The sequence below is a fragment of the Puma concolor genome, chromosome C2 (assembly GCF_028749965.1).
Source record: "Puma concolor isolate L17-30 chromosome C2, mPumCon1.1.hap2, whole genome shotgun sequence".
Lineage (NCBI taxonomy): Eukaryota > Metazoa > Chordata > Mammalia > Carnivora > Felidae > Puma > Puma concolor.
Window position 1 is genome coordinate 26,182,592 of NC_141675.1, and position 16,892 is coordinate 26,199,483.

At 50.3% G+C, this 16,892-nt stretch overlaps 1 protein-coding gene across 6 annotated transcripts in view; it reads left to right on the plus strand.

Annotated features, from left to right (window-relative positions):
* Positions 1-16,892, plus strand: part of COLQ (collagen like tail subunit of asymmetric acetylcholinesterase) — a 97,492-nt gene that overhangs the window by 63,962 nt on the left and 16,638 nt on the right. For 3 of the 6 annotated variants that reach the window (XM_086674266.1, XM_025913945.2, XM_025913946.2), the window contains exons 12-17: positions 2,757-2,862; positions 8,647-8,786; positions 9,676-9,795; positions 10,178-10,298; positions 11,671-11,773; positions 13,722-16,310. In XM_086674266.1, the coding sequence (XP_086530392.1) occupies positions 2,757-2,862; positions 8,647-8,786; positions 9,676-9,795; positions 10,178-10,298; positions 11,671-11,773; positions 13,722-13,791 (660 nt within the window). In that variant the 3' untranslated portion in view covers positions 13,792-16,310. Of the gene's footprint in view, positions 1-2,756; positions 2,863-8,646; positions 8,787-9,675; positions 9,796-10,177; positions 10,299-11,670; positions 11,774-13,721; positions 16,311-16,892 lie in introns of those variants that run through there. The other 3 variants (XM_086674264.1, XM_086674267.1, XM_086674265.1) reach the window with 1 other exon arrangement.

Here is a 16,892-nt window from a genome sequence, read left to right on the forward strand (position 1 = left end):
GCTAAACCGACTGAGCCACCCAGGCTCCCTAACGTTTATTTATTATTGAGAGACAGAGAGACACAGAGCATGAGCAGGGGAGGGGCAGGGAGATGGAGGGGCACAGAATCTGAAGCAGGCTCCGACCTGTCAGCACAGAGCCCGACGCGGGGCTCAAACTCACAAACCGCGAGATCATGACCTGAGCCAGAAGTCGGACGCTTAACCAACTGAGCCACCCAGGTGCCCGTGTTGTTGTTGTTGTTGTTTTTTTTAAATCATGAATTAGTTTCCTAGCATAGAGTCTTATACACCAAGTGTTGTCAGGCCAGTGGTGCTAAGAGTTTCTGGAGGTTAATGTAAGTCAATCCAACTCCTGGAATCAGAGGTCCAGAAGGGACTTCAGGAGATTAGAATTTCACAGCCAGAAGGATTTTAGAGAACACCTCATCTCTGTCTAGTCACAAGGAACCTAAGGGCCAGGGAAGTAGAGTGATCCCCAGCCAAGTGAACTTCCAAGCCAGCACTGGAACTTAGAGAGTTGAGACCTGCTTCTCCCCACACACCTTCTCTCTTCACCTTCATGCTTCAGCGCTTGCTTTAAACCAGGCTCAGGGAAACAGCTCTTGACTCTATGATACAAATCTTCAGTTAAGGAGACAGAGCAGCTTCTTTGAGAGGGATCACCAAATTTTATGGCAGTAAAGGAATAAACAACGCCTTTCCTGGAAAGCGCTGCTCAGTGAGTCCTGCTCATAGAGATATGGCTTGTTCTGAACAAATGACAGATATGCAGAATAATCCATTATTGCTGGTGTCAGAATCAAGGAGTACCTTCCAGCCCCTTCAAGCTGTGGCATTTCCTGTGCTCATAGATGATGTGGCTTTTAGAAAAACAAGCCTTAACTGTGGCTATATTAAGATGGTGTGACCTCCTTTGCTATTCTGGGACCCATCTTAGTTACCAAGCTTCAGCTTGGGCCAAGGATTAAGAACTCCTTCCATCAGGATGGAATTGGAAATAAACTCTGCCCTTATAGGTCCCATATTAGGACTTTAAGAACTCCTATGAATGAATGAATGAATGAATACAACAAAAGAATTTAAGAAGTCCTTGGACATTGTCAAGAGGTTCCCCAGAGCCATGTTGACAAGGCAGCAGGCCACATGTCACTGTTGTGATTGAAAAGGAGTGCCCTGCCTGCCTGCTTCCCAGACTTGGGGAAGATTATGTTTCATTACATGGGCAAGCTTGCCAAGGCACAAGTGTACAAAGGGGATCCAGGTCAAAGATGTCGTGCATCAATCACTGTCCAGTTTAGCACCAGCATACGAACACACAGTAAGCAAATTGTGGAGGGGAAGAATCTACAGATCTTGGTTTCTAGGGTCATTCCTAAGAGCAGCCCTAAGGAGGGAATCTTCGCTCTTGACCCTCTCAGAAGAGGCAGCAAAGAGAACATCCTATGTGGAATGGCTACAGCTACAGGTGTGGCTCTCTCTAAGGAATTAGGCCTTTTCTAACCATGTGAAAAAGATGAAAGCAAACTAGCTGCTGTGATCGTCAGCTTGGCTTCCTTAGCCCTTGGTTCTGTGCAAAGTGGTTTTTCACCTCTGAGATCTTTGTTAGCCTCACAACAAAGCTGCGAAGGTGTGTGCTTACTGGCCCCATTTTACAGATGAGAAAAAAGGCACAAAGCAATGACGTGAGTTACCCAGGGTCTCATGGCCAACGTGAAAATCCAGGTCTCTTGACTTCCAGCTCACCAGAAGTGCTTCCCCTTTGTGTTTTCAGTATCTTCCTCCTCCCTCATTTAATCTGGGGAAGAGAGGTGAGCAAGACAAATTCGGGCCCAGAGGGAGCTTATGTCTCATGGAGAGACACTGATGAAAGGACCACACAAATATTGGTGCATTTCTGACCTGGATAAAAGCCTGGAAGGAAAGAGGCCCAGTTCTGAGAGCCTGTGACCGGGAGGACTGACTTAGTCTGGCAAGGCCAGGGAAGGCTGTCCTGCAGTGACATTTTACGTGAGAGCTAAAGGCTGGGAGGCAGTTAACTAGGCAGAGGAGTGGAGAGCGAGTTGGGGCAGAGAGGAGGGGGGAAAAAAAAAGGCATGATGCCCTTGAAGACCAAAAACACCAAAAGGCTGGAACGTGACTAGAAAGGCCAGCCATACAGGCCTTTGTAGGTGAAATAAGGATCTGGGTCTTTATCCTGAGAGCAACGGAAATTCATTCGACGGAAACAGGTCTTGTGGTAAAAGAAAAATGGTCTTGGTGAGCAAGCAGAGCCCTGAGGCTAGGCCCAAGTCTGCTGCCTCAATGCTAGGTGACTTAATGTACATCTCTGCTCTTTCCTGAGCCTCTGTTTCCTTCTCTGCCCCGTGAGAGGAGTGGGTTGGATTGGTTCCTTTCAGCAGTCAGTGCCATGTTTCCAGAATAGAGCAAGAAGTAATGTCTACAAACTTGTAACCATCACAATCTCAAATGTCACTTTCCCTGAGCTTTTTTTTTTTTTTTTAAGTAGACTCCATGCCCACTGTGGGGCTTGAACTCACGACTCTGAGATCAAAAGTCATACGCTCTACCAGCTGAGCCAGCCAGGTGCCCCTGCCCTGAGCTTTTTAGGAGTTTGGGGGTCAGGGCTTCTGGGGCTGAATCCTGCTCTGGGCTCCTGCTCCAAAGTGCAAGGCAGTCCCTGATTTAGACATAAATGGGGAAAGAAGTTTGCCATGTCATGTTGTCATAACAGGCTCTGCCTTTCTCTCTGTCAGGGGCAGAAGGGAGATAGTGGAGTAATGGGCCCACCAGGCAAGCCTGGGCCTTCTGGTCAACCTGGCCGTCCAGGTCCCCCAGGCCCCCCGGGCCCCCCATCCGCAGGTAAGAGCCACACTGCTTCACTTGATCCACAGTGTTGCCCTCCTGGCCAACCTCCCCAGAGAGGGCACAGCAGAGGTCTGCCTTGTGTTTTGAGTTAGAAAGTACCAGAGATGCTTTTAATATATTTATAATTTCTCCATAGCTTGGCTCATTCAACTTCTACACAAGAGAGATAAACAATATCCTGACTCTGTTGTAGCATTTTGGAGAACAAATAGAGGAGGAAAAAAAAACAAACATAATTACATTGGTGATGTCATTTATACTTCAAGTGAAAAATAACAGGCACATTTTTCATCAACTAACACCTTTTTCTAGAAAAGCCGTTCATGGCTCCAAGCAATTTACTTAATCCTAGAAGTAAAGATGATGTGGCCGATTTTTCTATCTTATGTGGTGTCGTGAAAACGTCCTTGTTGGTTTACGCTGAATATACAAAGAAACCCTGAAAAGAAATCAAAGTCTGCCATCGAAGAGGGCATAGATACACTGCTTGTTTACCTTGTTTAATTTGATGCGCTAAACCCGTTAGTTTGTTCCCTCGTCAGCTCCAAATATGGCCTTTCAGAGCACATTTCCTGCATAAACACAGCATCTCTAGGTCTGAGAAGACTCTTTACTATGCAGGGTTCTTGGCTCTCAGTTATACACACGGAAACAAAACAATTGGTATTACAATTTTATTCTTAACTTAAAATGAAGGCATTTTAAAATTCTACGTTGTACTTCTCCTCCCTGGGTCTATGGGAATATATTCACAACCATGTAATGCGATGGTCTAGAAATGTCATAGTTTGTTAGCTCCTTTCAACCAAATTAAAGCTGGCTCTGAGATTCTAACCTTCCGGGATGCCAGGAAAATTCCATCTCAGGTATTAAGAGGTTCTCTCCACTCCTCTAACTACCTAAAAAGATTTGGGCAAAGATCCTGGGGATTGTGGCAGAAAAACATCAGGGGAGTTCCCTCCAGCCTTTGATCTGCCCTGTTCACCTCTGAGATGCCCGCTATCCCAGGCCACGTGGTCCGAGGGTGCCTGGTGACTGCCATCTTCATGTCATGCTCGGGTATCGGAACATTGCCAAGCCTGGTCCCTGTGGTCCAGTTTCCCAAGAAGTCCCATAGCTGTTCCTTCTGAGACCTTCCTTACCTTATCTCCAAAACACAGGGGGTCCCTCTCTCTCCATGTCTGGAGTCATCTCCCCTCTTCTGACCTCCAGCGCCTTGCTTCTCATATTCCTCATGCACCGCCACCCATCTCAGGAGCTTTTCTCTTCTGAGAACAGAGGGCAGAAAGGCAAAAGTCTTCACACAGTACTTGTTTTCGGCAAGGGCAAGAAAGCACAAAATCTTGCTACCTCCTTGAAATTGGGAGAGGAAAAAGTGAGAAAACAAATGTCAGTTAGTACGACAATAAGTTATCTTGCCGCACCTATTTCTGTGCTGTTAAGGGAACTAGATTGGAGATGCATCCTGGGCCATGTGTCCGTGCCCCACAGTCTGTTTCTGGGAATTGACTTGACAATCCCTATGGGGGTCCTTCCAACTACACTTGACCCTCGAAAAATGTGGAGGTTAGGGGCGCCAACCCCAGCACAGTTGAAAATCCACATATAAGCTCCTGAATCCCCCCAAACTTAACTACTAATAGCCTGCTGTTGACTGGAAGCCTTCCTGATAGCAGTGGACTAACATATACTTTGTGTGTTATATGTGTCATATACAGTAAGTTTACAAGAAAGGAAGCTAGAGAAAAGAAATGTTATTAAGAAAATCACAAACAAGAGAAAATGCATTTATAGTACTGTGCTGTAAAAAATCTGCATCTAAGAGGACCCATGCGGTTTAAACCCGTGTTGTTCAGGGGTCAGTTGAAGTCCTCTTCCTTGCTTCCGGCATGAGTAATGTTCCCCTCAAGGCCCAGGATCATGAGCTGCCAGCCCCAGGGACCAAGAGCATGGCGCGAGGCCTGAGTTTTCTTTGGGGAGGACTCTCTTGGCCCTTGAGGTATTTAAGCAGTTCACAAAACTGAGGAGAGTAGCCAGGATCTTGGGGAGCGGTGTGGATGCAAAGAGAGGTCATTAGGCCAGCCCTCTGGTCCACCCGATGAAACCGTCTTCTTCTGTCAAAGCCCTCTCTTCGGTAAGGCCTTCCTTGGTCCCTAACAGGATGGGTCTCCTTTCCCTGGGCCCAAGTACATATTGCCTCTCTGCTATGGCCCTTCAATGATAACTTTTCTGCAGATGTGTTTCATCTTCCTTCTAGATAGCAAGTCCTCGAGGCAGTGTCGATGGCCGGTCAGCTTTACCATCCCATGGCACCTGGCAGGTGGGCGGGGCAGGGCTGTGCACCACAAGCGCTCGCAGACATGGGCCATTTTGGTTCTCAGGCTGTCCCCTTGGGTGATTGCATAGCAGGCAAGCAGGATGCAGTCCATTTCTGACTCAGGTCCCCTTCCTGTGCCTTCCTATGAGTCACTTCCTTTCTGGGGAGCCTCCCAGAGTGAAGGGGCTAAAGAAAATGGGGCAATCATCCTGCTCTTTGGAAACTTTTTTTTTGAGGGGGACAGGGTGCAGGGTAGGGAAAGAAGAGGAGGGAGGAATTTAAAAGATAACTTAACCTGGACCTGGGGCCAGTTGGATAATCGTCAAGAATGGGAACAGGCCCCAGAAGTGATTCCTGAGACTGTCTCTGGAGTCTGATAAAAGTCCCACACCCACTCAGGACAAATACATGTCGTATCTGCGCCCAAGATTCTGCACACTGCTTCCCAGAGTTCCAGAACCCCTGCCCCAGATCCATCTTAGAATGTCTTTGGGCTCTGTGAACCACAAGTCAAACAACCCTGGTCTTATCCAGCCCTCCCTTTATAGAAAAGAACTTTGAACCTCAGAGAAAAGGGACTTCCTGGAGGTCACAGAGCTGACCGGTGGTGGCCTTGCCCAGCCCAGAATCAGTCTGTGGCTCCTGGTCTAGAGACCCTTCCCACTTAGCCATGCTAAGGCAGAGTAAGAGCTGGGGATGATGTGTGGAGACTATTCTGTGGTCCCTCTGCCTCCTCGCAGATTCCCATGTGAGGCCTGCTCCCGCTGCACAGCCAGCAGCGATGGGAGGCAGTCTGGGCACAGATGGAGAGCCAGGTCTTCTGGCTCCACGGGACGATGGATCAGGCAGGCCCGCTGGACCAGCTCTGAGAGGCCGAGGTGGGGCAGTTCGAGTTGCTGTGCCCTTCAGTGGATCCTGGCAGGAAACAGGCAGGGGTAACAGATGCCCTCTGACAGCTGAGAGGAAGCGGCAGGGAAACTGCAGTGGTGGCAGGAAGCGGGCTCCCTGCCACATCCTGTCACCCTCTCTGGAGGCCACCTCTGGTTCTGGTGCCCAGAGCTGTGGGGCAGGACAGTGCTGGGGGGAGGTGGAGGGGGAACTTTTTATCACCAAAGTTACAGAGAAAGAGGTGCTAGGAGGTGGCCGAGGGAATCAAGGCAAAATGCCTCTAGGATGTGATTTGAAGTAACCAAATTACAAATCTGAGTGAGTCCTTCCTGCACCCAGACCAGGTATAAGTGAATCACTGTGGTACCTGGGAATTTCCAGCTTCCTGCAAGCATCAATATTCTTGGACTTTGTCTTTTGATGGCATAGTGTGAAGTCATACATGAATTCAAATCTCAGCCTCACCACTTATTGGCCGGACAGTGGGACCAACGCCTGACCCTCTCTGAGGCCATGGTTCTGGAGGAGTTGTTGGGGTCACAGAACCTTCTCCGATGCCACTCGCGCATCCTTGGTTACAGAACATTCCCACATCAGTTTCCCCGGGGGTGATAATTACCCAGAGTATTCCTGGCCTGGTGGAGTCTGTGTCTTTCTGGGCTGTGCTGAAAACATCAGAACACGGGACTGGAGCTCCTCCTACAGCGTTGTATTCTTATTTCTTGTTCAAGCAACCACCACAACCTGGTATGAAATGTTGGCAATGCCCGCCCCCGCCCCAGCCCTCGAACTGGCATTCTTCTGATCTGGGACATATCTGTCCACCAGCTCAGGAAGGCTCAAGGTTGTGGGGAGGGTATTCCCATTGAGGTTTCTTCCTCTAGCTAAAGCTGCTTCTTTGGGTTCCTGACCAGACCTTTCCCCTGGAGTCATTTTACTTTCTGCCCTTCTGGAATCTGCCAGCTGTATCCCTAGTTGCTGGCTGCCTTGGGAAGTTATACAACCTGAAACCAGTGACTGGCCTCCAGACTTGTCCTTACTTTTCCAGGAGGAGGCATACTTCCTTCCTTCCTTTGTCAGTCTCTATGTTTCCTCTTTCCTCTCTCCCTGTTGGATGGCTCTTGCTCTCATTCTTTTCTGCCAACCGGGGTTTTTAAGCCTTTTCTGAAGACCTTTTCTTTCCAGTGAGTCTACATTCATTCATTCCATCATCAAGCATGTATCACGTCCCTACTGTGTATCCCACCCTTGTGAATGAAAACGGGTATCAACCTTGCCCTTGTGGAGCTTATATTCCACTGGGGGAGATTGACCTTGATCGGATAATCTCACAAGATACAAAATCGCAAACAGAGATAAGTGCTGTGAAGAAAAGGCATAGGGAACTATATGACATTATCCAAATGAACGTGCCAGAGTGCGAAGATTCAGAAGGCTTCCCTGCAGGAGTGATATTTGAATCCAGATCAGGAGCTAGCTGGAAGGCACCTGAGGAAGGAGGGATGGAGGGTGAAGGAAGAATAATCTAGTAGGGAAATGGCTTGTGCAAAGACCATTTCCTTAGACCAGCGTTCGCGACCTTAGTATACACTGGAATCATCTTGAGAGCTTTTAAAAGTATGGATGCCTGGGTTCTATTCTCTGCATTCTTAATGGAATTGGTCTGGACTGTGGCCTGGACATTAGGACCTTTAAAAGTCTAGGTGAAGACTACTGCCCAAGCAGATCACCCACATTGCAGGGAATACATTTCCTAATCATATATGTTCACGACACTCTTCTCAGTACCAGGGGAGAACAAGTAGGTGGAGCATTTTCAGGCATTCCATTTTCTTCCAGAAGGAATGAAAGAAACGCACCTTTAGATATTCCTTCGTAAAGATCTCACAAATAAGAACAAAATAAAATGAATAAAAAAATAATAGAAGTTGTCAGCATTGTGTTCCTTAGATCCCTGTTAATAATAGTCTAAACAAAAAGGAGATTGTTTTTCTCATACGAGGAGGTCCAGAGAGGTCAACAATGGCTGACTTTGGTTCAGCTTCTAAGTGTCACCATCAGGGTCCCATGCCCCATGAGCCCCTGGTCTTTCCTGTATGTTGGCTTCTCTTCTCATACCTATTACCTCAGGGTTGCAGTGTGGCTGCTGCTGCACCAGGCATGTTGTCTGTCTTCTAGACAGGAAGAAGGAGGAAGCTAGGTCTCTCACCAGCTCTGTTTTTTCCTTATCAGGATAGACTTTCTCAGATGCTTACCCTTCTCCCATCACAGACCTTGCATGCAAGGTCATCTGGGAAGTAGAATGTCTGTCTGGTTTCCAAAGCTTAGAGAAAGGGAACGGAGAGAATTGGGGAAGGTACCCCAACACCCGGTATGGTTAAGGGACCCACAGAGAACATCACCTCCTCCATATCTTGGATCAAAAGAGTCTCTTTAGACCTCTCCCCAGGGCCTACCCTAAGATGCTGTGGACTTTGACCTTCTTTCTGTTGTAAAGGTTGCTCACATCTCCCCGGGGCTGTTTGGTTTTCACTTCCTTTGCTCTAGTAACACAGCATTCTGTTGCTTCCTAGGACAACTTGTGATGGGACCCAAAGGGGACAGAGGATTTCCCGGGCCTCCAGGAAGTTGTCTTTGTGGAACCCCTACGAATGTGAATAACCCCTCCTACAGGGAATCCATGTATGGGTCCAGCTCCCCTCATGTTCCTGTGGTAAGGCTCCTGGGAGAAAATCTGGTGGTTAGCCATTGGGACCTCTCACCTGATCCTCCAAGAGCTTGTAAAAGCCTTTTAATAAACTGATTTCCTCATTATACCTGGTACGCACTCATTATAGGAAATTGGAAAATAAGGGAAAAATAAAAATCTAGGAAACCAAGTTGTCCATTTGGTTGTGGGTCCAACTTGAGGGTTTTTTTTTTCTTTGTCTCTTTTTTAAGGACAAAAAATTATAGAAAATTTTAAGTAAATGCAAAAGCAGAACAAATAGTGTAATAAACCTCTATGTACCCTTCACCCAAATTCAACATGTATCAACTCCTGGTTAATCCTGTTTCCTCTTTATACCCACTCACTACTGCCCACCCTCCCTTGGATTATTTAGAGGTAACCCTGGACATTAATTCATCACTTGAATGGCTGCATAATCATCCATTCATCATGCGGCTGTGCTGTGATTTATTTAACCAGGGCCCTGTTGTTGGGTACTTGTATGGTTCTCCCAGGCTTTTCAGTAATGTAAATAAAACCGTAATGAACACCTTTGAGTATAACAGTTTTGTTAAGACTCCTTTCCAGATGTTGAATTACTTGATTAGATGACATCATGTTTTTATTTAAGTCTCGGGAACATTTTAAATGTTAGAAAATTTTTAAATTGTGGAATTCTTATTGCAAACCCAGACCTTAGGAACTGGGTTGAGAAGATGGGGGAATCAGGACATCCCTCCCGACTTCAGGAGGATCCCCAGCGTGTGATATGCAGACTCCCCCTCCCACTGTTAACCAGCCCAAGGATGGAGATTCTGTGTCCTCTTCCAGCTTTTCCCCTGACCCCTATAGAAGTGTTTTCTGGAATCCTCACCAGTGTGTTCTCTGGCAGATTTTTGTGGTCAACAACCAGGAGGAGCTCGAGAGGCTGAACACCCAAAACGCCATTGCCTTCCGCAAAGATCAGAGATCTCTGTACTTCAAGGACAGCCTTGGCTGGCTCCCCATCCAGGTACCCTGAGGCAGACACTCAGGACATACCCGAGGAAAGAAGGGCCACTGGTTGGGCCTAGCGCAGAGCTTTCTGCAGGCTGTTTCCGTGGAAGGGCTGGGCACGCTCCTCTTCTCTGCTTCTGAGCAGTTCTCCGTGCCCCCGCCCGCCACATAGGACCTCCTCTTGGAGGCAGGGTTCCAGACGGTCTCCCATCCCCACACGGCCAGGATGCTGTCCCGATCTGGTCCAGCCTTCCCGCCAAGTGCAGAGCTCTGGGCCATAGGAGAGGGGTGCCTTTCCCATCCGGGAGGAACCCCCCCGCCCAGACCCGGGGTCTCCATCCCAGTGCCAACAACCTGTCATGCCATCCCTAGTAACTGTCCTGTGTTTCTTTGGCCAGGTGACCCCTTTCCACCCTGTGGACTATACTGTGGACCACCGTGGCTCCTGCGGGGATGGAGTCCTGCAGCCCGGGGAGGAGTGTGATGACGGAAATGATGACGTGGGTGACAGCTGCATCAGTGAGTGGTGCCTGCCTCGGGGAGGGCCTGGATGAGGGAGGGCAAGCCCCTGGATGCCAGCTCTGGTGGGTTGGGGTGATCTCCAAGCCAGAGGGAGTACCCCTGGGCTGCTGTGGGGACGGCCCTCCCATTCAGGCCAAATGCTGACTTTTTACTGCCCACGCATATCATTGTGGGTTAGTGTCAAGGGTCTTGCCCCTAGAGAAGCCACCAATCCCTCCTTTTCCCTGAATCCTACTTCTTGGCAAAGCCCACGTTCCAGTTCACGTTCTTTATCAAAAGATAAAGGTGATACAGAGTGAAAGATGAAAGGGAGAAGCCAAGAATTTGCATCAGGACTTTTACCAGATGGAGCCCTGGTGACAAAGGCCTTCCTAGGGGAAGCAGACTTCAGGCTGATGGGATGCTACGGGGACAGGCAGGCGGCACCGCACTGGAGGGTTTGCTTTCCTTCTTCTTTTTTTAATCACGTGACAAAAACAGGAGGTGGTGTGTAAAGTGGGGGATTTGGAGCCGGATGGAGTAGAGTTCGAATGTTCCTAGAGGAGGCTCTCAGTGAGTGGGGAATGGAGGGCAGTTCACAGCTCAAGTCTCACTTTCCTCCACTGAAAATTGGCTGTGTCGGTACTGACAGCTCAGCTCTTTAGAGATGCTGCGAGCTGATGTGCGCCAGGTCGTCTGGGTGTAGTAAGGATTCAACGTCCCTTCACTGAATGATTTTTAAGTCCTTGCTGTGAGGAGCCGGCCTGGCTGAGGGCCGGAGATGTGTAAATGAGCAGCGATGGGCACAGGGACCGAGAAGTGGCTGGATCTCTCTCTCTGTAGCTGTACTTGCCGGGACAGTTCCCGGGATGGTGATCCCCGGCATGCCCGCTTTGCCTGGAGTCCCTTCTGCCCCTGGTGCAGACAGAGTCAAATAGGAGATCACACAGCAGGAAGGAACCCCGTAAAAAGAGGGTCGTGGAAGTTCTCTGTAGACGAGAGCCGCCGTGGCCATCACTTGTGCCCAGTGCGCAGTCTCCTGACTCTCACTCCATGGGAACCCACGGTGTGTCCTGTGAAGGGGAGGTGGTGTCCACGCCCCAGGTTTGAGATAGAGATATTGAGGCTCAGGGAGGCCAAGGGGCCTGCTCTTGTTCTGTTGGCTAACAAGTAGCTGGAGTGGGCTGGAGCTTGGGTCTCCTTATTCTCTGGTGTGGGATTCGGGGGGGCTGAGGGGGCAGTCCCCGGATGCATCTGAAGCTTTATGGGAGTCTGCTTAAGAGGGTGCATGCTCTGGGTGGATCCTTTAGGCCACACAGTCCTTACAGGCTAAGGTAGGCCTGTCCCACCCCAGCACCCTCTCAGGGCTACACTCCCCTGTGTCCCTCAGGCTGTCACCGGGCCTACTGTGGAGATGGTCACCAGCACAAGGGAGTGGAGGACTGCGACGGCTCTGACTTTGGCCACCTGACCTGCGAGACCTATCTCCCTGGGTAGGAATCACCTCACGTGCTATTATGACACCCCTGCCTCCCTCTCTGCCTGCTTCCTCCTCTTTCCTTCACAAATACTTTTTTTAATGCTGCTTATGTTCCTGGTACTTTCTAGACACTGAGGTATGGTGACAAATAGCACAACACATGGTCCCTGCTCACCTAAGGGAGACAGGCAACACACACATAACGACCACGTGCCCTCTGTGCCCTCTTAGGGTGCCTGAGTGCCTGTGAGGCCGAGCTGAGACAGAGAGTCACCAGCTCCATCCCGGACCCCTGGCAATCAGCAATCTCTATGTTCAGCTGTTGCCCCTGGGTGAGCAGCTCCCAATTCCAGTGGCTACCATGACCACATTAGTCTTCTGGAAAGTGGGTCTGGAGGAAGCCCAGTGGAGGATGGAGGTACCAGGGCATTTCCAAGAATCTAAGCATCTGTATAACCTGAATTCTCTGCAACAACTCCGACCCCCAGGGCAAGACTATAGGTGCAGATGAGATCACACCAGCATTAACATCTAATTTTGCTGGCTCATGACTGTTCCAAGAAAACCCCGGGAAGTTAGTACCCCCTTCAGGGACCCCTCTACTTCTATCTGGGACTCTCCAGTGGGTGTTCACATTGACCTCCACGGTTGACATCTCCCAAGCCAGCTGAAGGACACTGGACCTATGAGATGCAAAACCATACCACATTCCCCCTAATCCTCACAGATGTGGAGTTGTATAGTGTTGTAGGGAAAATGAGAAGGTTTTCCTCCCTAGTTCCTGCTTCTCTGTTGGTTCCACAATGGATCGCTGGCCCTTCATACCTCCTAGGTCCCTCAGGAGTCCAGTCTCTTCAGCCTTTGCTTTCAGCCCTATTCCTCTGGTAAGCTTGGACCCAGGCCCTCAGCAGGGCTGGGAAATAGACACCAGTCCTGTCTTTCTGTCACCCCTCTGTCCACTGACTCTGTCCACCCCTCTGTCCTCTGTCCAAGGAATGGAAGGCATTCCTCAATGGAAGGCATTCTCCTCAATGCCCACCCCCAAACATACACCAGCGTCTCGAACCAGGCTGGGGGAACTACAGATCTGTAGTTCCAAAACTCCAAGCACTTTAGGCTTGGCCAGGACCTGACTGTATCTCTGTGTCTGTATGTACTGCCCTATCCCTGAAGTGCCCTGTCCTCTGGCACTTGCCAGAGAGGTGGCAGGTCTGATCTGATTGATGGCTTCATGGAGACAAGTCAGTGTAGATAACTGGACATGGAACACAGGACTGCATAGAGCCTGGGGCTTACCCACTGGTTCACTGTGGTTACTCATGTAATCTCTAGAGGCCTCAAGGGATGCTTGTGAATATGGGTATAATGTGTAACCATCATACATTAGCACTTGGGCTTACAGAGGTATAGGCTGTGCTGTCCAATCTGGTGGCCCCCGGCCACACATTGCTATTTAACTTCAAATTAATTAAGATTAAAAATGCAATTATTCATTCCTACTAACCTTATTTTAAGACCTCAGTAGATACACATGGCTAGAGGCTGCCGGACTGGACCGCACAGAAATAGAACATTTGCATCAGTACAGTATGACCAATGGATCGCGCCTGGAAACCTTTCAGGTCTTGAGAAGGGAGTGATTCTCTCAGAGATGCTGTGTTAAGAACATGGTTACCAACTCTTTCCACCCAGATCCCTCAGCCGGGGATCTCAGCTCAAGGGGCAAAGCCGCAGAGGCCTGAACTCAACTGCCCCAAGCCTCTTACCCCAAGTGAGAATGAGAGCACTCTCTGGCAAACCCTGAGGCCCTTAGTGAGGTAGCAGTAGTGACAGCTGTCTGATGAGGGTGGACCAGAAGTCACCAGAGGTGGCCTCAGAACATGCCTTGGTCCTGAGGCCTGGGCAGGAGCCGTCGTGCCCGCTGCCCTGCGCGCACCCTGACCCATATCTGCCCCCCTCAGGTCATATGGGGACCTGCAGTGCACCCCCTACTGCTACATCGACTCCACATCCTGCCGCTACTTCACGTGAAGGGCCTTTGCGGAGAAGGCAGGCTGCATCCCACAGGATCGGCAGCAGCTTTTCCACCCTCATCAAATTGACTTCACACCCCCCCGGTCCGGTTTCCGTCACCTTTGTGTGACAAAAATAAGGACGAGCTCTTGCTGCTAAGACATGCTTTTAACTCGGTCCAACCGGAAGAACTTAGGACCACTGCACCCTGTCTTAATCTGAGGTACCGGAGAACCTTCCACATGCCCCTGCTGGGAACCATTTTCCCATTGCTACCATCCAGGCAAATCGCCGACCTACAGTGCCCTTTTTCTTCGGAATGTTACCAACCCAGACCGTGGACTTGGCTCACAACTGTTACCTACGCCTAGACCTGCAGGGCTTTTTGAATTTGTCGTCATCCCATCTGGGTCATGTGGTGGACAGGCCTCCCCACTCCTCTGACCTCCAGAAATGTGGGCATTCTCACCCGGGGCAGCCGGCCGTCAGGTCTCTCCAGGCCTGTGAACCACAAAGCAGGGAAATGAACCCGCCTTCTTGGAGTGGCTCCCAGCTCTGCACCCGCTGAGGAACCCCTCAACTGGCCACAGCCCAGCACAGCCTCATGTGGATGCAGCTCCCCCAAGAAGGGACCCAACTGTGAAAAAGCCCTGAGAAAGCCACCAAACCGGTGCTCTGCCCCTGGGAAAGGGCGGAGGCCCAGCTGGGTGCTCAGCTTGTGAACAGCAGAACAGTGGCCTTCCTGCTTCTCAGTGTTTCCCAAGAGGGTAGCTTCTATAGTTTCACCATCCCCAGCACCACCTTGACCTCGTGGCTCTCAGTACTTGGACCTCTGTCTTGTGAATGCCCCTTATGTCCATCTCTTGTTCAGGAGATTCACCACCAGAGGGTGTGACTTCCTGAGCCTACACTTGGGCAGGCTTCTGGTGTTTCCGGTCCTTAGGAGAATGCCACCCCGGGTCTCCCCATGTGAGGCCCTACGACTGAATACCTGTTCTAGGCAGAGACCATTTCTGTCCTGAGCTCCAGCTCCTGGCTGCCTGCTGACTCCTGTGCACACCCGGTGACCTTCCCATTGTGTCTCTGGAGTGCAGAGCCTTGCCCTCGTGTGCCTGAGCCCCTCGTGTTTCTGCAGGGTCGTTAGTCTGGCATGACTGTGAGCTGCCTTGTACCACCATCTTTCCTGAGTGGGGCTGAGCTTTGTTTTGGAAAGATGTCTCCCCAGTGGCAGACCTCAAATGGGATTTCCTTGTTTGTTACCAGATGGAGGGAGGCTGTTGAGCTTTTGTACAGAGCACTTTAACGTGCCTGAGTCTTGGAGACTCAGCAGACAAGAGCTTCTGGCCCAGCGGGCCATCCCTAGTGGTCTGTAGCAGATGGGATCAACCTGAAGGTGAGGTCTTCAGAGATGGGCTTCAGACAAGAGCTTCCGGCTCAGCGGGCTGTCACTAGTGGGTCTGTAGCAGATGGGATCAGCCCAAGGGTGAGGTCTTCGGAGATGGGCACATTGGCCAGCTGGGTTCCCCCAGGCTCTACTGCACACCTTGGGGGTGATGTTACTCCCATGAAAGCTGCACCTTCATGCTGGGATCTCCGGATATCAAGAAATATAAGCGGTTTGTTTCCCCACTGTGGCTTTTTCTTCCCTGGGGGTTTTGGACCAGAGTCCCAGCATTACTGGTTGGAATGAGGGGTCTGAATTCACTGTTTCTGAGGCTCTGCAGAGGATTCTAGAATGTGGACCAGTCCCACTCAGAGACGAGGGAGGAAACGGAGGTTGAGAGATAGGGAGGGACTTAGCCAAAGTCACAGAGCCTGGTCTTGCTAACCTAGCCTCACCCCAGCCTTATTTTAGGACCCTGTTTAGAATGAGATGGCGTTCTGGCACTGCCCTTGGACCTGGCACGAGGGGCCCTGTCCTGGGTCTCTTGCCTTAGAGGGTACCAATCTGGCCCTCCTCTGGCCATGACCCTCCCCACAGGGCAGGGAGTCTGTGAGGCCAAGGCGACATGCCTACTGGACACCCTTCTCCCAGACCGTGTTCCAGGTACCCAGGAGACCACAGTTCTCACCCAAGCGGTCCTGAGCCTGAGGCCTCTTCCCCAAGTCTGCCTGCCTGAGTATGACCTGCATACGCCTGTAAGCACGAGGGGTGACCAGGGACAAGCTGTGTTTAGGGGTTGCAGATGGGGCTCGGATAGGCGGGCTGGAGTTGCCACAGAGATACACACGAGGCCCCTCTCAGTGCGGGCTGGGCCTTGCTCTCCTCGTGCTGCCACAGAACTTTGAGGAATCTAAATAGTCCATATTCAAACCCAGCCTTCTAGGTCTTTATGAAGGTGTGACTGACAGGTAAGCAGAGAGAGCATATTTAAGAACACTCTGTTAGTTTGATTATAATGTAAATACGTAGACATTTGGTGTGTGAGCCTCCACCTATGCTCTTGTAACCAGATCCCACAATATTAGAGGGGTCTGTCTCCAAGTATTGCAAGGGGGGTTCTGAAAGGCCCTGAAAATAAAAGGGTTCAAAGCCACGTGTTTATATATATGTATATAATAATAGTAGTTCTCCCCCTGTGGAATTGTGAAATGGAGAAATGAAAGATGAAGGAAGATGGGCTGTCCCCAGCCCTGCCCTGAAATGCTAACTGTGGTGGAGGGAGCAGGTTCCCCAGGAACAGGGGCACCTGTAATAAGCAGGCCAGGCGGCCACAGGATAGGTAGCTAGATGTTTCCAGAGAGCACTTGCTGGTCCTGTAGGGAACTGAGGGGCCACAGTGTGGAGGGAAGGACGATGAACCCGGAGTCCTGGCACCTGGGCTCAGGCTGGGTTTGTCGCGTCTCACAGCCTCCATTTCCTTACCCGGAAGAAACTGTAACAAGGGCTAAATTGTCTTTTGGCTTTAACAGCTTGTGGGTGGGGACGCTATCCTCCAGTGGTGACAGGGCCTACCTAGGAGTGGTGATGGATTCCTTCAGCTGCTCCTGAGGCTGTCACATGGAGTGGCTGAAAATATCATAGGGTCTTCAGAGGTGCAGTTGGGTCGCTAAAAAAGGCTATGCCAGCTTAGATGCTTTTGTTGGTAGGTGGCAGAAAATCCAACTTAAATATCATA